General features: G+C 39.7%; 1 protein-coding gene across 5 annotated transcripts in view; it reads left to right on the forward strand.

Moving 5' to 3' along the window:
- Positions 1-20,772, forward strand: part of DIP2A (disco interacting protein 2 homolog A) — a 122,260-nt gene that overhangs the window by 18,361 nt on the left and 83,127 nt on the right. For 3 of the 5 annotated variants that reach the window (XR_002439327.1, XM_021398743.1, XM_021398744.1), the window contains exon 2: positions 10,241-10,312. The exons of 1 other annotated variant lie outside the window; for it this stretch is intronic. Coding sequence is in view for 2 of the 4 variants with exons in the window: in XM_021398743.1 (XP_021254418.1) it covers positions 10,241-10,312 (72 nt within the window). In the remaining 2 variants the exon portion in view is untranslated. Of the gene's footprint in view, positions 1-8,588; positions 8,715-10,240; positions 10,313-20,772 lie in introns of all 5 variants that reach the window. One more of the 5 variants, XM_021398746.1, reaches the window with a different exon arrangement.

The raw sequence follows: 20,772 nt of genomic DNA on the forward strand, positions 1-20,772 counted from the left end.
CAAATGTTTCTTTTAATTTGGCAATTTAATGCAGTTATCAGTGCAAAAAGTGATTGGATTCTGCTGAATGCAGTTCTCTGATAAAGAAACAACTCAAATGAAAAGCACAGTGTTTCACTTAAATTAGACCTTGCGCACCATGTGAATAGCAAGTGCTTATTTGGTGCATAGCCTAGTAGATTCTCTGGCTGATTGGGTAAACTGCATGTAGTCTTGGTGTTCTTTGCCTTAAAATGCTGGAATCTATGCACTAGTAGATTTGCAATAATAAAGATAATACATTCCAATTTTATTAATACAAAGGCTGGGTTACGCACACTGTAAAATTAAACAATATTTTGAGTAGCTAAAATGAAAGTCAGTTACTTTCTGGAAAAAACACCAGGTGAAATAGGCTGTCCAGATCTTCACTTGATGTTTATAAAATTATTAAGTGTTCAGTTTGTGTCAGTCCTAAATAAGGAAAAAGGTCTTTGCTTAATAACTAAAATGGATTTAGCAACTAAGCTCATTGCTTCCAGGTATATTGGGGTAAAATAATGGCTGTAAAACCTAATTGGGCCAATTTAGCATGATAGTGTCTGCAGAGCAATTGTTGGAAGATTGCTAAGCCCTTGTGCTAGCTGTTCTACTCCCTTAGCTGTGCTAGCAGCTGGATCAAGCTTTGAATTGAACTTGCTGAAAGCAGATTTTGCAGGAAGAAGTTCCTTTCAGCAGGTAGTTTTGCTCACAGTGTATACTGTGGTTTGTTTTGGGTAGTTATAACCACAGATGTAGATTTTCTAATTATTTCAGAAATGAAGGAAGTAGTCTTCAAAAAAAAAGAAAAAACAAGAAAAGAAAAAGTGCCGAACTGGATTGGGTCATTTTTCCTAGTAGACTTGAATCAGGAGACAAGTAAAGTTTTATTCTAAATTTTTTTGTCATTTTTTGAATATTCAGTTTGCTGTATAATGAAACATTGGAGAGTACAATTAATTTGACAACAGATGCATTTTGGAGATGTTAAATAGGTTTAATAAATGTAATAACATTATATTTCTCCTACCTAATTGATGGTGACACCATTTGGGAAAGGAGATTTATTGCTGCAGGGGTGCTCCTAGATTCTCTTCTACAAGATCGTGTTGAACCTCTTCTCATTGCTGCTGTTGCAGCTGAGGGTAACTTACTGCAAAGGAGTACTTTTTAGTCTCCTTGCAGCCTTTGGCCATGAATATTACTCTTCATGGGAAATTCCAGAAACAGGTTCTTCATTGTGTTTCTGGAGTTGTTTCACTTTTTCTTTGTAACATACTTTAACCTCCCTTAGCAGCAAGTTTGTTGCATTCAGTACTTAATGTAATAAGAATGATGCATTTGCACTTGTTTTAGCAAGTGCTACTTTGAAATTTTCCTTAGCACTCTCAATTACTGAATTTGAATGTTCATATTGTGTGTGCTTCTGTAATAAATGTGACAGGTAAACCATGTGTAGGAGTGATCACAACCTTTGCACACCGTGGTCTTGCCCTTTGCCCGTTTCTGGTTCAGGAGTGTGCTTCAGATTCGTTGGCCATTCCTAGATTCCTAATTTGAGCTGCCCACTTGGTAAGCAGTGTTGCACTTAGAAGTAAGTGCAGGGACCCATTTTATAGCGTAATCCCTGGGGAGCATTTCTGGTGACTTTAAAAGATGCTCATGGTCTGATTTGTGCATTGGATCTTCCCATAATCACAGATTTCTGAAGCGGGAACTGCTTCAATCTATAGTCTTGTGCATCTTTGTAATGATCTGTTGGGTCATACCAAAGTATGAATAGGAACTTTTTGCAACTAGTAACTAAGAAATGCTCAGCTATTTGTAAAAGTCGTACAGCTGGTGGGGCAACTCCTTGAGTATTTGCTGACAGGAAAAAGAATTAATATCACTGATATCTAAAAAGCATTGTGTAAAAAGTAAAGCATCATACAAGATGTAGAATTTTAATATTCTAAAATGGCTTCTTGCTTATTGATCACTGTAACTTACATTATGAGAATATGGAGAATGTGAAAGAGATAAAAGTGTCTTCTTAGATCAGAAAGGGAGCTATGTATAGCAACTTCACAGCTTCAAACAGCGTTATGCAGTTCATGTATCTGGTTTTACTTTTACACAGAATTCTCCAAGGCTCCAAGGGATGACTTCAGAATTAGGGCATTTATCACCAAGTTAAATATGAATTCTGTTTCATGTTCTGTTGTCTTAACTGAAAAAAATCTGATCTAGTCAGTAATATTTTAACAGTGGCATTGGAATAGATATTTTCTTGCAGAAGGTGCTACAGAAAATGTTTTTCTTCATATCCTCCTGTCTCCTTATCAGTTTGTTTATGTATTGGGATGTTTACGGAGAATTTTCAGAGAGTCTTTTGTGGTACCACCTGTATAGAGTTTGGTTGGAGTCTGCTCCTGGACATTATGGCAGTAGAAATACTTAGTACAAGGACATGAGGAGAAGTGTACTTGAACCTAGCACCAAAGCATATCCCTTGTCACTCCCTGCTACACCATGCTTTAGGTTAGGATCACTTGCTTCAGACAAGTATTTCTGGCCTAATTCTCTTCAACACTTGGCCACTATGTGACGGGCATAATCATTCTACTTTTAGACAGTGTCCCTGTTGCATCTTGGTAGTTGCAAACAAGACGTCTAAACATTTAATCTCTGCAACATGCAGAGAATAATTTTCATCTGTATTAGAAAAACGTGTTTAGCTCAGATTTTAAAACACCTTTTGTTGGTCTGTCCTGACCAATCCTAATTCGTTTTTTTCAGTTTCTTTTTCAGGCTTTTGTGGAAAGCAAACAGTGCAATCCGATCTGCCAGCTGATCTTCACCACTTCCCCTGATGCATAAAACTTCCTCAGCTTGTTAAAGGAGAGGGTGCCTCTCAGGATTTGTGTCATAATGTGAGCAGAAAGCTGGATCTGGTTTCAGAAATTGTATTTAGGACCTCCGGGTAAAGATTTCAGTCAACAGAAGAGACCAATTGAGTGATTCAGAAAGAGTTTTCATACTTCAAAATGCTTTGTGATGTTGCAGGGGTTGCCATGGTCTGAAAATGCATTACATCAGGAGCTTAATGAAAGTGGTTCCTTATGTCTTCTTCTGGTGTAGTAATGGATCAGAACACATTTAGTTGAAGGGAAGCATCTCAGCTTATCTAAAACAGGACTAGATTTTTAATAATTGTAAGGGTTGGAGCCAGTATCAGGCTGGTACGCTTACAGAGGCATATTTGTAGCTGACATCTGTTGATCTCTTTCTGTATTTTGTAGAGCCCTAACAGGATGGGAGGAAAATGGCAGAGTTTTTGCTTTTTCTTTATCCTGGGAGGGTGAGCTTAAGGGTTTACTAGAGCCATATAAGAACAATTAATTACACTGGTTAACTGAGCCTGGTATCTTGCCAGGTGTCTTTTGTTATCCAGTTATTCAACATTTTTCTTCCCTGTGAAGTGCCCTCTCTTGGCATAGGAGGTAAGTAATGACTTAAATCCAGGCTGTTCAGTATTCTGTAGAGAGCAGCTCTCTGATTTTCTTTGATGTACATGTATTTCTTGCAAGCGTGGATTTGTACTGAGCAGAACAAGCTCGAACACTTACAGTTCTCTCATCCTTGCTGTATGGTGTATTTTATTCACCCTTTCTTTTTTCCTAATTTGTGAACTGTAAGTAAAGTCTCTGGCAACTGCATTGAAGTTTTGACATTCAAGTGTATGAATGTGTCAGGATGGAGTTTCCTAATGCATTTAGCATTTCTTTGTCAATAGCAGAGCTACAAACTTTAGGTCAAGATGAAGTGTGCTTGACAATTAATGATATTGTAAATTAGGTAGTTGCACTGCATAATTGTGCATAAAGTACAAAAGTCTAACTATGTTACTAACAGAAGACTACTTAACTTTCTTTCACGGATACATGTGCTTGACTAGTCAAGATCCTCCTGAGTTTCTAGAACTTAATTTTTCAGAGATAGAATTGCATTCAAAGATTTAAATAGCTATGTATCTCTGTGCTACTATCTTTACATGCAGACTACTCTAGAGTAGTGCTACTCTAGAGTACTCTAGAGTAAGTTTAATGAGAGGGATTAAGTTCTTGCTGCAAATTGAGTATTAATTATAGTAAAACAATAACCTAACAAGATAGCAGAGCAGTAAGGTCTTAGGCTATAGTGAATGACAATCTGCTTAGATATGATAACAGTAGGCACAGAAAGAAAGAAACTGTTTACCTTCAGAAGGCCTGTAAGGTTCTCAGATATGCAGGGATCTCCAGATGGGATGCCCTCACCTCCACTGCCAATCCTTACATGAGGTTTGGGAAGGCGTGGATCCTGGCTCTATCTCTTCCGGTCACTCAGGTACACTGCATGCACCTGAGCTCCCCTGGGTTGGTCCTGCCTTGCCACCAGGTGCTCAATCACTGGTTCAAGCTGTGACTTAGCATTTCCACTGCAATTATGATATACATTTTCAGTAAAGTTCTTGGTGTTGTCAGAATGTTTAAAATAAGATCTTACAGGTTAGCCAAAATCACCATGTGGAAAGATCAGATGTCAGTTATTTACATTTTTGATAGATTTGTCTAATATGAGAGATTGTAATCAAGATTTATCACACCACTTAGCTCATCCTATGCAAACTAAGTTAAAGCATCAGTCTGTAGCCTTTTCTTCAGAAAATACTGGTTCAGGATAAAGGAGTGATGTCAGAATATTTTGCAGATTTTTAGATCTGAAGATGTATTGTTATAAAGCTTCATCTGATTTTTCTGTTGCTCAAGTTTTCACTGCTTTTCAAAGAGAATATAAACATAAGCTTAGCTAGTGCTGTAGCTGAAATGATGTGAGTTTTGGAATGAAGGTGTGTTCCATGTAGAAGAAAAAATTGTGACTTTTCACTGGAAACTGCTTACTAGAATGCACTTCAGATTCCTTGACATGTTAGAAATGATTCTTGGTAGCAGTCATTGCAATACATGAGTTTTATGGGAGAGCGAACAATTGGGAAAAGATTTACTTACAGCTCTTAAAAACCAAACTACAAAAAATCCAACAAACAAAAAAATCCACTACAGTGAGTCTCTCAGGAATCATTTTTTTATACAAAGTTCACTAGTGATGGAAATACAGTTTATTATTACAATTATAGGAGAAGAATAGAAGGTTAACTTGGAAACTGGAAAAACAGAGTTGCTAAAAATATAAAGCCTACTTAATAGACTACTTGTTGGCAGATAGCTGTGAGAAGTCTTGGTTGTTCATCAACATATTGTTGATTAATAATTAAGGTACTAGGAAAAAAAAATCTAGTGGTAAACTACCGTTTTGTCCAGGAAAAAAATGGTAGCCACTTAGCTGTCAAGGAAAGGAGAAAAAGCAGATATGGTTTACAGAAGGGCAGTGTTGAAGTAGATCCACTTTGGAACCAGTGGAAGCATTTTGTTCCAGTAAGTGTGTTAATTTTCTGACCTCCAAAACTCCAGCGATACTTATGGAATTTTTAAATTTTTTTTCTAAAATGCTTTAATTATCAAATTTAAACAGCCCAGACCTATCAGAGACTGTATCTCAAGGACTGCAGACATTGTTACCTTCTATGTAGTTTGGAGGTCCCTTATAGTTTAATTGCAAGTGATGATTTTCAGTTTCTACTTCCTTTATCACCTGTTGATCAGTGTTAAATCACCTGATTTAAACAAATCATGATATGCAGGAAGAGAATCTATAGCATGTAACCAAAGCTTGTAAAGTATGCTAGTGGTAGGTTTGGGGGTGTTGTTTGTTTGTTTTACATTTAAGTTAATTTATTATTATTCAAATATTAAGTTATTAAAAGTTGAGAGAATGATTGCATAGCATCACATGAGGGGATAAATATGCCACTCTGAAGAGTCTGTTGATGGTGCACCCCTGGTGTGGCCTACCTTTAAGCTTGTGGGTGTCTATGTGGAGAAAATGTATCCCTAAACCAGTTTGTTTTCTTTGAGAAAAAATTGCAGAAATTAAATACTCAGAACTTCTTCCTTTTTTTCCAGTATTTCTACAGATTTTGCTCTAAGGATTGTGAATTTGATTCAGCTTCAGTGACTTTTCCTCAGGGTCACATTTCAACTTTAAACTACTTCCAGTGGCCAGTTTCCATACAGACATCTGCAGCCTTGGAAGAGATGGTCAACAGGTGAAGCTGTAGGGCATAATTAGGCTGTGAGTGTAAGCTGTGTGATGATCTTCTGGAATAGTCTATGAAAGTTTATATAGAACTTGAGGCTTGGTGTATTTATTTTTTTTCCAAGCTAGCAAGAACTTGGTCAACTCTCTTATATCAGCTCTACCCCTTATTACCAAGTTTGTCATTATTGAGGACTATGGCCTCTCAGTGTCTGTTACTTGCCCTTTTTTTCTGTCCTGCATTGCACCGCCATCCCTCTTGGAATGGCTTAGGTTGGAAGAAACCTTAAAGATCATTATGATGGTTGTTCGGGGTTCATGAGGCCATAGTCTTTGGACTTTGTTGTCAGTTCTCTCATCCAGAAGTTTAGCAATCATTCTAATTTCACTGGTAGAAGAAATCGTTATTCATTGTGAATCAGACTTTGGAAACATTGTCATAATAGTTGATTTTGAGACATTAGTTTCAATTGAGCAGCATCCTTGGAGGATGATTTTGTGGCTCTGCTTTTGTTATCAGGTGTTAACAGGATTACATTGTAAGAGGCTAACCTTGCCTCTTCACCAACACTGTAATGCCACAGCACAAAGATGCCTTGAGCTCTGCTGTCCTGCCTAGAGAGGGAGTTTGGAGCCCAAGAGAGCAATTCCCCATCCTCCTCCTCATGAAGTACCTGTTAGTGACTACAAGGAGCAGCATGAATTACAGCCATCCTGCTCTATTTCAGTGCTGCACTTCATTTTTGCACAGGATCTCAACAATCAGCTACTGGGGCACTGTAATTGATACTCTTTTGATTTGCAAAGCTGGGAAACAAGGGATACTTGACATTAAGTGGGATGTATCATGTGTGACTGAAAATACAATTCTGACTTACCTTGATGATTTGCTGTTCATTTCAGAAATTACAGATGGCTACTGCAGAACACGTTGCCCTTGGTGAACAAATAGCTTTACTGTGATCCAACCGTCATCCTTGCTCCTTCTTTCATATGTTAATATCTGTCAGCAAAGGCTTTCTGAAATCTGCTGATCTAATGTACATGCATCTTGCAGAAAAGAGAAGAAATGTTATCCTAGGAGGGTGGATTTTTTTTTTTTCAGTCTCTGCTTACTGCAATTATCAGAGATGTGTTTGAGAGAACATCATTTTCAAGATTTTGTAATAGGGATTTTTATTGAGATAGTTTGGTCAAAATTGTTACAGGTTTGCTGCATCAATTGTTAGGTATTACTTGCCTGCATCTGGGTCAAGCCTTTGAATTATAAGCTTTCTTACGAAACTTTCTCTCTGTTGATGGTGGGAACAATTTCTTGTCTTCTTTCTCTGAGGCTGTATCAGGAATGCCTAAGTGTTCAATGCATATATATGATATGACATGGAAGCTAGTGGTCTCTGTTTTGGTGCTCAGATAGCTATAGTTTCAGAGCTTTGCCATTAGCACAGGAGATGAATCATCCATTTGTGGTTCTGTTGTCAGCAGCCTTTGTATCAGCTTTGACTTCCCAGCTGTAGTACTGTGTTACCAGCTTCCCCAATGGTTGATTCTCATCATAGTTCTTAGAAATGCCTTGATTATTTTGCTTATACAGTGGTCAGAAATCACAGATGTCAGAGTAATTATTTCTGTATTTTTTTTGTTTTGTTTTACTGTGAAGTCAAAATCCTGTAGTGATGTGACATTCCCTTTATAATACTCCAGGTGATGTAAAATAAAACACTAAGTTGCTTCATTTCAAGTATTTGCCAAGCATGTCTAAAAAGTAGAATGTGAGGACTTCTGAACCGGTTTTCCTGCCCCCACCAGCACATCAGAACAATGTCAATCTGACCCCAAAGCTTTAATCTTTGTCTGGATTCATTTTCTATTGTTTTTTCAAGTATGTCAGGTTTTCCAAGCAGGGAACTGACAGCTCAGCCCATCTGGTCCAGTGTCGAGCTTTGCACAGTTCTCAGCTGGTTCGCTGAGGCTGAGAAACCTCAGATTGCTTTTGTGTCATTTGATAACTAGGGAAAAAGTGAGGCTAAATGACAGCAGCTGTGGCCTTGGTGTACCAGATGTGGCTCAGAGTCCGTTTCTGGAAGGGGTGAGGGATTACAAAATAATCAGAATGCTGGGTTAATCCCACTGTGGAGGTGGGGGTGGGAGCAATTGTCCAGGCGGAATTCACCCAGAGAGGAACAAAGAAATCCTTGATATGTTTCTCTGACCTCCTGGTTGGGGCTGCAGAAGTCTACAGAGATGTTTTTGGCTTTAGACTCTTCCTAATCCAATTGAAGGAAAATACTTGGATTTGATATTCCTTTTTATCCAGTAACATCAATGAATTTGTAAAAGTTTTGGATTCTAAATTAAATGAGTCTTTCTTTTCAATGCTGTCTTTTGAGCTGCTACTTCTACAACATACCTCTTCGTCTGGATGATTCCTGCCAAGGTAGTTGATCCGCGGGTGTTTGATTTAAAGATTGAATCTTTATGGAGTGGTGAAAATTGCTGTCCTCGCTGAAGTTACGGTATGGCAAATTTGTATCATGTACAGCATTTGTCATGTAGATAATTTCTGAGAGGTTGCTTTAGTAGTCCAAATTACTACTGTTTTAAGATGGACTGCTCTTCTTGCTTGTGCTCCTTGTCCTTTTTCCCCATCAACGTGGAAAATGAGAATATTTTTTTGATCTCCTCTTGATTTAACTATAAAAATGATTTATTTAAGGAGCATACAGTGTCATTTTAATCATCAGTGTACCTTTTAATCATCTGTAATGTCTGCACATTCATGGTTTTGCTAAGTTTGTATGTCATATTTTTATATAATTGTATAATGAGATATAATATCAAATACCCAGTTATGTTTCTACATATTTTTCTGTTAAAAACTTTTCTACTTAGCAAAAAATGATAGCCAAAGTATTTCTGTCTTGTGTACAAAGTTTGATATGGAACTTCAACGCAGGTTTCTGAGTGAAAACTGATACATTTTGTTTAGTTGTAAAGTGTAGTGACTTTGTTTCTGCTATCAGTGTGTGCTGGTGTAGGAGGAGGGTGGATGTTGAGGAGATGTGTTAGTGCACATGCTGATGGGGACAATATTTAAAACCAAACAAACTGGTGTTTTAAAACAAATACCTGAGGAACATTTGAAATACATAGTAAGATTTTTTTTCTGCATAATATCCAAAGAATGAGGGAGTTCTCAGTTCTACATGCCTTTATGGAAGTGGGAATTCTGAGAGATGAAAGTGGTTTTAAGCTTGTTTGTGATCATTCTTTGTGCCTATGCTGAGATCTAGAAAATGAGTGAAGCTCGTTAGCTTAAAAATGAAAAGATCTTGTTAAGCTTGCTGCTGGTTTTACATGAAGACTTTTTGTTCTGTTGGTAGAATTACAGGAGCACCAGATTCTGAGAGGTCTCAGACTTATCTGAGGTTTATGTAGAAACCTTCCTAATCTTCCTTTTATTCTAGTCTATACTATATCATGTTCTAACAATGCAACCCACAAAATGGGTGGATGGCTCAATACCAGGCCAGAACTACAAATGAAAATAGGTGATAGTAGCAGTTTAATGTCTCCTAGAATTTGAAAGCAGAGTGGGAAGAATTCTAGGATTTCCAAAGGCCCTACCCAAGGTTGCCAGAGCCCATTTGCCCAGGCCTTGGTGCAACAAGAGTTTCCGATGCAACAGAAGCACACAAAGTCAAATTAGTTGTCTTTGCTGGTTTACATGACATTGTAAATCTCCTGGGCTGCTTGCTGCATCATGGAAGATACCTCCAGAATCAGGTTTAGTGTAGGTGTTGCAAATAAAACAACTCTTTCTCTTACGTAGCTGTAAGGTTTAAGACACTTGTAATCATTTATGGGCAGGTAGCATTGAGTGGCTAGGTATATGGCCATGAATTGTTTCTCTTGCATGGGGGTCTTGATTGCTAATCTGACTTATTCAAAGCTAATGAGTTTATTTACAGCTATTGTGAAAATGAGTGATTATTTAAATACTATTCTACGCAATATGAATTTATTTCTTTTTCTCCTTTAGGAGATATCACTCAGAAAGGCTATGAAAAGAAAAGAGCAAAGCTCTTAGCACGGTACATCCCACTAATTCAAGGTAAGAGAGTGCCTCCCATTAAATCTATGAAAACTGCTCTTTAAACAGAGTAGGTGTGTCTAGTAATATATGTTTCATTGCCATAGCATCTAACTGGTAGTGAAACATGGCTGTTTTTGTGGAACAAGAAAGAAATGTAAAACATTTTTTACTACTTTATATGCAATATTAAATGATAACCTTTTGTTTTTTAGGTAAGTTCCTTTAGTATGAGAACTGCATCTAAGACATTAAGATAACTTTAGTAACAAGTAAAGTTATTTCTGAATGCAAGTTGACTAGTTCCATTAAAAGAAAATACTCACTAATCATCATTCCTGCTCTTTCATATGCTTTTTCTACCTTTTTCTCCCTTCTCTCCCAATTCCTTCAAAATACTGACTGTCCTTATTATAAACTATTACATATTTCATCTCATTATTACCAGACTTTAAATTCAGTGTTGAAAGAGCTAAATGTGCTTTTGTGTTATATAATAACCCTAATCCAATTCTTCTATAGTTTAGGAGATTGCTATTACTATGAGAGAAAATAAAAAGAGAATCAAGATTAGGAGGAACTGACAATGAGATGCTGTGGGTAAATTAGAGGAAGGTTAGTAGGTATTGCTTTAGAATGTTACGCTCTCAGATGAGAGAACAGAGGCAATAATCTTGTGACTTTGGTCATGGTTTAGTTCTGCTTTAGAGGAGTTAGTGATTGGAAGAAGAAATGGTCATCCCTGGCCACTTTTGTACCAGTTGTTGAACTAGTTGATAGTTTTTCTTGCTCTTATAATCTTGAAGTGGTGACCCATGTTGTTCTTCATAGCAACACAGGCAAAAGTTTCATTCCCTTTTTGTTCTCAGGCAAAATGGAGTCCATTAACTGTTCAGGGCTTTTGTGTTCTCTAGTAGTCTTTATATAATTTTCCTAGCTTTTTTTTTTTATGTTGTTGATTCCCACTGGTTAGCAGGGGGCAGCCTCTAGCCATCTAGTCTTTATTTTAAAAAACAAATAAATCCACAAAAATCTTCAAGCTGGAGGCTTTTTCATGCAGTTTAAACTTTGAGGAAATCTGTACTACCTTAGGCATTGAAAACCAAGCTTTCTGTTTCTCCTGATGTATGCAAATGTGCTGTTCAGGACTTTTTAATGCCCCTTGAAGACCACTGCTGCTGTGGAAGAGATTCTGTGGTCTGACTTTAAAGATGTGTTTTCTGTGGAATCCGTTAGATATTGGTCTCTCTTCAGAAGAGAAGGTGAGATGAATACAAAAAACACGTTCTTTAGATTGATGTGCTAATTCTAGTAGCACTTCATTTCTTCACTGCAGGTCACGATGCATTTCAGCTGACTGCTGAGTTGTGTTTTAGAAAAATCTCTATGGTGTGTAGTTGGCATTGGACAGTTCTAATATGATTTGGAGTGTCTTAGGAAAGTGCTCCTCACCTTTCTGTTGTTAGTGATTTTTTTTTTTCCCCTCTCAACCCTTGAACTGGTTTGCAGAAATTATTCAAGCTCTGAGCTCTTGCATATAACTTACAAAAGTATAACACTTTAACTTTCAGGCATTTTTTGAAGTAACTTTTAAAGCTAGAATGCAGGGTTAACCGCCATTGTTCCCCTTTTCTGTGTGAATATTCTGACCCCGTTTCTTACTGTTACGCTTAGAGGCAGCATTGAGTCTTATGCATGGGTGTTGGAACAATTCCATTCTGCTGTCTGCTCTAGAAGCCTGCTGTGATACCTGTATGACTTCTGAAGGTGTTTTGTAATATCCGGTCTAGGTAACATACTTACTCAAGAACTAATGTAGTTTAAGCAATGCATGAGATGCTGAATTAACTTGTTTAAATTGCTTTGGAGGAAAAAAAGGAGCAGAAAAAATGTGCTAATGGTACTATTTTAGGGTGGTTTTGATTGAATCATCTTTCAAACTGAAGGCATTCAGGAGTGCCTCACTGAGGTGACTTCATGCAATCCTGGAGGATATTTTTAAGAAAGCATGTCCCACATAGATTGCATTAGAATCCAGCTGTCTCCTAGTTTTTCTATCGTTGGGTGTTAGGCTTTAGGATTTTTCTCAACTAAAAATGCAATAATGTAACTTGAATCTTAAAATGTAGGGCAGCATAGAGAATGTTGCTTCTCTGTCCCCTTAGACTTTCTGCTGCTTAAAATTTTTTCCTTGTTTAGATGGGTTTTCCCTAGCTGTTTTGTGGAGAGATTCAAAATTAGCTGATTGCATCTTTTGTCCTACTTGCCTGATACCATGGTTTCTAAGATATCTGATTACCTGATTTGTCTACTGCTTCTGCATAGCTTTGCATTAAGATGACGGAAACCTGGGTTTCATATGCTAAAAACAGAGTGGATAAGCTGTCTGCCTCTGAGCACAGAGAAGAGTACTTTGGCAAAAAGCTAGCTTAGAACTCTATTTCAGTTTCCTGACATATGTTCTATTAACTCGGTTCTACCTCAGAATTTTGTTAATTGACACATCTTCAAAATGGCTCAGATAATGTGTAGGAGTCTCAGTGGCTTTGAGCCTGGAGTAATTTTTTATCGTTAACAATTTTGTCACGGTATTTTAGGTTTTTTTTAGTAATGTCCTTGGCTAATGGTATTTGTAGTGGAATTGAAGTTTCCCATTATCCATTATGTTTTTGCCAACTGAAAGATAGCAGTGTTTTAGATTTGAAGAGGTCTTAGTCTGTGATTTGACCGCCCCAGTGGTCATGTCAATAATTCATGTCTTCCTAAATTTGATTTGGTCATAATTTCTTTTCCAGTTACATATGCTATCTTCTTTTCTCTGTTGGTCTGTGAAGACTGGTCACTATTGATGACCAGTTAATTTTATGGTGTTCTTTGTACATCTGTACTTGCTTGAATTTCTTAAAACTTCATGTTTTCCATGCATTGCATCAGTACTTAGTTCTACTTGTTTTCTAAAAAAGCTTTTGCTGATAGTACAGTTCAGCTGATTTGTAAGGTTTTTAACAAAAGGTTGGTTGGACGATGAAATTACTGAGGAAACGTAAGAAACAGAACTCCTAGTGAGTGACAGAAAAGTAGAAAAAGGAAAATTGGAAAGATGTTTGAGATGTTTTGTTTACTGTGAGCTTATGAAATGTTTAGAATGATTAAATGTTTAAAATGGTTAGAAATCTTGAGATAGGACTTCATGTTGATGTATTTTAAAGAAGGAAAAGGTAGTGGGTTGGGTTTGGAAATAGCAAACAGCACTGGGAAGAGGTGGTTTAAACTGAGAGGAGGGAAGTGACTGTTCTGTGACAGGTTGTAGGTTCTCCAAATTACTCTTTAATACAGGCAGAATTTTTTGTGATTTTTGGGTTAAGTGACACTTTTGTCTTGTTAGAAATAGGAAAGAGGTAACAGGGTTCAGGGTTTACATGGGTAGCTGAAGTTAGCTCTTAGTTAAATTAATATAGACTTAAACAGAGACATGTCTTCCTATGGTTTGAGGTCTGTAAGTTTGATTTGTCATGCTCATCAACTGACATGTTTAAAGTTTTCCTATGGCTAGGTTTTAACTCTTTTAATGCCAAATAAAATCCATTGGGTTAAGTATCTGACACATTGTGTGGCTGAATCTGTGGGGAACCAAGTCATTATACAGTGATAAGTAATTCCGCAAAGAGCATGATAAATATAAAAATAGGGAAATGGCTGCAGAGCATGTTTTCAGTTAGCTGTAGAATTAAATAGAATGTGTTAGGAGTTACATCTATGAAGGTTATGTATTGTGTTTTGAGTTTAAGCCTACAATTATGAAGAGTGAATAGTAATGTTAGATTTCAATTAGCAGGCATAAAAGTATCTAGTTATGGAGAAATACTGATTATAATGTATTATCTTTCACTGATCCAACCAAATATTTTATTTTTGTACGCTGCCAGTGTTGAGTAATAGCAAACCTTGACAGCAGCCTGACTTAGTCAGTCTCTGCCACCCCAAATTCAGATGAAGCTGTGAGGAAATGCTTAAATTGTATCTGTAAGCAACTTGGCCTACTGGTGTGCAAAGCTTCAGAATGATGAATGGCATCAGACACCTTGTAAAAATTCATTTGGGATGTGAAGGTGCTAGGGAGTAAAAAGATCAAGAAATTACATCATAAAATGAGCAGGGTTTTCATTGAAACTTGGTCACCTTGCATCCTGGAGCGTGCTGTCCTAATAGGGAGCAAATTACGTGCTTTCTTCTCCTGGATATTTTTCTTTGTAGCCAACATTCAGTGACATTTTTCTGTTGTATTTCAAGTGACTTTTGGTTGTTAAAGTGTTCCTTTTTAGGATCACTTTGTGTGGGCTGTATCTCAGAATGAGAAGCGTGGGTTCATGAAAGGAAAGTCTTAGTAATTTGATCACCTGCAATGGTAAGGACTCCTCGGGGGATGAAGGGAAGGTGGTGGATCTAATTTTTCTGAATTTTAGTAAGGCCTTTGATACCATCTCTCACAGCATTCTTCCAGAAATGTTGTCCATCTGTGAGTTGAACAGGTAAACTCTGCTCTGGGTGATTAACTGAGTGGAACAGGCTTCCTCTCAAAGTGTTTGATGCCCCATGTATGTCAGTGTTCAAAAAGCATTTGGATAACGCCCTTGATGATATGCTTTGGTTACCCCTGAAGTGGTCAGGTAGTTGGACTCAGTGATCTTTGCAGGCCCCTTCCCACCGAACTGTCCTATCCTAATAGCAGGGACCTCATTATGAGCTATCCCAATGCTGTGCTTTTGACTGCAGGTAACTTCTACCTGTGAAGCTGTACTTACTACTAGAGTGTTAAAAACGTATTTTCAGGACATGGACTATTATGAGTAATTGCTGAAAGTGAAATAAATAATATTTCACTGTACTCATCAGTGGTATGTTGGTAACTGTAGATTTATTTTCAGCGGTTACCATGCCATTATACTTGAACTCTGCTGATGTTCCAGACACTTGTAACCATTTCAAAGCTAGTTTAACCCAAAGGGGAGATAAAACGCAACCCTCAGAGGTTCTGACAGACCAGTCAGTCATTTGAAGGTAGTCTGTGTTCCCTTTCATTAAATATGAATTACTGTGGAACTATCCTTTGCTGCTGTGCTAATTTCTTATTTGCCAACCAGGCATGAAAGCCATTTTTTAAAAATCTTGACTAATATCACTGTTCCAAGAACTGAGTGTCCCTCTGACCTCTTGTTATGCTGTCCCCTTGCCTTTTTCCTTCTTTTCTCAAGGTAGAATCTTATTAGTTGTGACTTTGAGTAAAACGTCTCCTTCAACTTTCTGCTGGGAAAGTGATCATCAGGTAAACAATCTGCTAGATTCACATTTAAAGACAAATTCAGTAATATGGCAGTCCTGTTTCAACTGAAAAGGTTATGTGCTGTATTTTACCATTTTACTAATTCTGCCTGTCATTGTTTTGGGGCCCGGAAAAAAAGAAAGATTTTTGCCTGGACAGACTGTTCTCTTATCCCCAGCTTCTCTAAACATGAAGGCTTATCTAATGAAGATATAATCTCTTTATTAATCTTGCCTTATGAATATTCCCAAGTTGTTAAAGTTGTGGTGTTAATTGTGATGCATTTTTCTTAACTGGTCAGTAATTCAACAGAAGTCATTCTACCCACATAATCTGAAGGTAGGAGGTTATCCGGCTATTTTATACAGGTAAAATTTTGAATAAATTACAGCTCCCTTGGAAAGCATTTCTGGCAAACCAAGGCATTTTTGCTTTGCCTTTCTAGGAAAATGTTTCTCTGAACTATCTTCCGTTGCAGATTTTGGTGGGATTTACTTGTGAAGTGAACTCTGTCTTTCTTGTTTCATAGACATAGAATGGTTTGGGTTGGAAGGGACCTTTAAGATCATCTAGTTCCAATCCCCCTACTATAGTCAGGGACACCTCCCTCTAAACCAGGTTGCTCGAAGCCCCATCCAGCCTGGCCTTGCATGCTTCCAGGGAGGGGGCATTCACAACCTCACTGGGCAACCTGTTCCACTATCTCACCATCCTCACAGTAAAGAATTTCTTCCTGATATCTAGTTTAAATCTACCCTCTTCCAGTTCAAAGCCATTTCCCATTGTCTTGTCACTTCCTGCCCTTATAAAAAGTTGCTCCCCAGCTTTCCTGTAGCTTCCAGTACCTTCAGGTACTGGAAGACCGCTATAAGGTCACCTCACAGCCTTCTCTTCCCCACGCTGAAGAGCCCCAGCTCACTCAGCCTGTCCTCATAGAGGAGGTGCTCCAGCCCTCTGATCGTCTTCATGGCTCTCCTCTGGACCTGCTCCAACAGCTCCACATTCCTCTTGTACTGGGAACCCCAGGGCTGGACACAGTAACTCCAGATGGGGCCTCACAAGGGCCAGAGTAGAGGGGGACAGTCACCTCCCCCTCCCGGCTACCACCTCTGTTGATACAGCCCAGGATGCTGCTCTACTTCTCAGCTGCAAGAGCACACTGCTGGTTCATGTTCAGCTTTACATTCAGCAGAACCCCCAAGTTCTTCTCCATAGGGCTGCTCTCAGTGAGTTCTTCTCCCAGTCTGTACACGTATCTGAGATTACCCCGACCCAAGCAGAACAGCTTGCACTTGGTCTTCTTGAACCTCATTAGATTCTCATGAGACCACTTTTTGAGTGTGTCCAGCTCCCTGTGGATGGCATCCTTCCCTTCTATTGGGTCAGCTGCAACACTAAGCTTGGTGTCATCAGAAAACTTGCTGTGGGTACACTCAATCCCACTGTCTATGTCATTGATAAAGGTCTTGCAGAGCACTGGTCCCAAGATGGAATACTGGGAAGCTCCACTCATGACTGGCCTCCACCTGGACATAGTGCCATTGACAACTAGCCTCTGGCTACGACCTTCCAACCAATTATTTATCCACCAAATAGTCCAGCCTTCAAATTCAGCTTTCTTGAATTTAGAGATGTGGTGCAGGAGCATGTCACAAGCCTTGCACGTGTCCAAGTAGATGACATCACTTGCTCTTCCTTTGTCCACTGATGCCATCACTCCACCATGGAAGGCCAAAGCAACAGTAACAATGAGAACTGGAGATCATGCTGATACGTCTGCTTGAGAAAATCAGTGGAATGCAGCATATGCTGCCCAAATTCAAGTAGGAGCTGAAGACAAATAATAGTGCTGACGTGACATTGAGAAAATGGTTAAAAGATTGAGAAATGAGCAGATACAACACTGCATAATCCCCTAACTATGGAAGATAAAGAAAAAAAATTCTGTGATTGCTCACGATTCTAATTACAACTGATACCAATTATGGGAGGTTTGAAAGAATTCATGTGTTTTTGTTTGCCTCTGGACAGTGATGTGATTCTGACAGAGATCTTAAGGATTAGGGTTAAAGGAAAGGTAGGGGAAGGAAACAGCGTAGTGGGTATCTGCTACAGACCGCCTGATCAGGAATACTAAGTGGATGAGGCCTTCTATAAACAGATAGGAGCAGCTTCACATTCATAAAAGATGGTCCTCACTGGGAGGACTTCAACCACCCTCATGTCTGTTGGAGGGACAACACAGCAGTGCACCAGAAATCAAAGAGGTTCCTGGAAAGCATTCATGATAACTTCCTCTTCCAAGTAGTACAGGAACCCACGAGAAAAGGTGCTGTGCTGGACCTTCTCCTTACCAGCGAGGAGGGGCTGATGAGTAATGCGAAGCTCAGCCTTGGCTGTAGCAGCCATGAAATGGTGGAGTTCAGAATCCTTAGGGGGTCAAAGAGGGTGCACAGCAAGCTTGCTAATCTGGACTTCAGGAGAGCAGACTTCGAACTGCTTCTCAGGGTGACATGGGAGAAAACCCTGGAGGGAAGAGGGGTCCAAGATAGCTGGTCAGTATTCAAGGACTGTCTCCTCCAAGCCTTGAAGCAGTGCATCCTGAGAAAAAGGAAGGCAGGCAGGAGTGCCAGGAGGCCTCTGTGGATCAACAAGAAGCTCCTGGACTTACTTAAGCTCAAAAAGAAAGTCTATAGGGACTGGAAGCAGGAACAGGTTACCTCGGAGGACTACAAAGAAGTTGTCTGAGCAACCAGGGGTCAGGTTGGGAAGGCTAAAACTCAGAATTAAATCTAGCCAGGGACATAAAGGGGAAGAAGAAGAAATTCTACGGGTATTTCAGTGATAAAAAGGTCAGGGAGGACATAGGCCCTCTCTGGAAGGAAACTGGAGACCTGGTCATGAGGGATATGGAGAAAGCTGAGGTGCTTAATGACTTCTTTGCCTCAGTCTTCACCGGGAACGGCTTTAGCCACACCACTCAAGTTGCAAAAACCAATAGTAACAACTTGGAGAAGGTAGATCTGGCTGCTGTAAGTGAAGGTCAGGTTCAAGACCATCTAAAGAACCTGATGGTGCTCAAGTTCATGGTACCCAACAAGATTCATCCACAAGTTCTGAGGGAACTGGCAGATGAAGCTGACAAGCCACTATCCATCATATTTGAAAGGTCATGGCAGTCTGGTGAAGTTTCCACTGATTGGAAAAGCGGGAAACATAACTGTCTCTTTCAAGAGGGGAAAAGAAGATCCAGGGAACTACAGGTCAGTCAGTCTCACCTCTGTGCCTGGTAAGATCATGGAGCAGATCCTTCTGAAGGCCCTAATAAGGCACATGGAAAATAAAGACAAGGTGACTGGTGGTAACCAGCGTGGCTTCACCAAGGGCAAGTCATGCCTGACAAATTGGTGGCCTTTTATGATGGACTTACAGCATCAGTGGATGAAGGAAGCACAACTGACGTAATCTACCTGGACTTGTATAAAGCATTTGCCACTGTCCTGCATGACATCCTGGTCACCAAGTTGGAGAAAAATGGATGTGATGGATGCACCACTTGCTGGATAAGGAATTGAGTAGATGGTGCACTCAGAGAGTTGTGGTCAATGACTCAATGTCTAAGTGGAGATCGACGACAAGTGGCGTTCCTCAGGGATTGGTGTTGGGGCTGGTGTTATTTAACATCTTTGTAGGTGACATGGACAGTGGGATTGAGTGCACCTTCAGCAAGTCTGCAGACAATACCAAACTGAGTGGTGCAGTTGACATGCTAGAGGGAAGGGATGCTATCCAAAGGGAACTGGACAGGCTTGAGAGCTGGGCCCATGCCAACCTCATGAAGTTCAACAAGGCCAAGTGCAAGGTCCTGCATCTGGGTCGGGGCAATCTCAAGCACAGATACAGGTTGGGCAGAGAATGGCTTGAGAGCAGCCCTGAAGAGAAGGATTTGGGAGTGTCAGTTGATGAAAAGTTCAACAGGAGCCAGCAATGTGCGCTTGCAGCCCAGAAGGCCAACCACATCCTGGGCTGCATCAAGAGAAGCATGACCAGCAAGTTGAGGGAGGTGATTCTGCCCCTCTACTCTGCTCTTGTGAGACCCTTCCTGGAGTGCTGTGTCCAGTTCTGGAACCCCCAACACAAGAAGGACATGGAGCTGTTGGAGTGGGTCCAGAGGAGGGCCATGAAGATGATCAGAGGGCTGGAGCACTTCTCCTGTGAAGAAAGGTTGAGGGAGCTGGGCTTGTTCAGCCTGGAGAAGAGAAGGCTCTGGGGAGACCTCATTGCAGCCTTCCAGTACCTGAAGGGAGCTAACAGGCAGTAGAGGGAGCAACTTTTTACATGATCTGATAGTGACAGGACAAGTGATAGTGATGTAGTGACATAGCAGTAGGAGAAGAGGGATGGCTTTAAACTGAGAAGAGATTTAGGTTAGATGTTAGGAAGAAACTTTTTACTCAGTGTTGAAGTACTGGAACAGGTTGCCCAGAGAGGTTGTGGATGAACCATTCCTGGAAGTGTCCAAGGCCACATTGGATGGGATACTGGGCTGCCTGATCTAGTGGTTGGCAACCCTGCTCACGGTAGAGGGGTTTGAACTAGATGATCAGATCTCTTCCAACCTAAGCCATTCTGTGATAAGATTCTTACTTTGGCAGAGTACAACAGCTCACACCATCTGAGAATCTACGTTCTGCAAGACATGGTTAGGAGGCAATGTTCAAAGATCAGCAGTAAAACTGTAGTCAATCAAGTGTGTGTGTGATGGAATCCTATAAAAGGAATCAACCTCAGTATTAAATTATTTGGTCTTTAAGGCTAGAAGTTGGCGACTTGTTTTTTAGCCATTGGAAATTCACTGCTGGTAATAGAGATGGTTCAGTTAAAGTTTCAGAAGCATCTCTGCCATGCTTCTTAGGATATGTTATTACTGTCAAATAAATAAGTTAGTATAAACTCATTCTTTGAGCGTGCTAAGGAGTTTTCTTCCCCCATTATGTGTTTTTAAATAATCTTGTAACCTGTCATAGATTTGTAATTTTCACATTACAGGCTTGGGGCAGAGTGGCTGGAAGACTGTGTAGAGGGAACAGACCTGGGGGTGTTGGTCAACCCTCAGCTGAGCATGAGCCAGCAGCGTGCCCAGGTGGCCAAGAGGGCCAAT

Source organism: Numida meleagris, chromosome 5, assembly GCF_002078875.1.
Source record: "Numida meleagris isolate 19003 breed g44 Domestic line chromosome 5, NumMel1.0, whole genome shotgun sequence".
NCBI lineage: Eukaryota > Metazoa > Chordata > Aves > Galliformes > Numididae > Numida > Numida meleagris.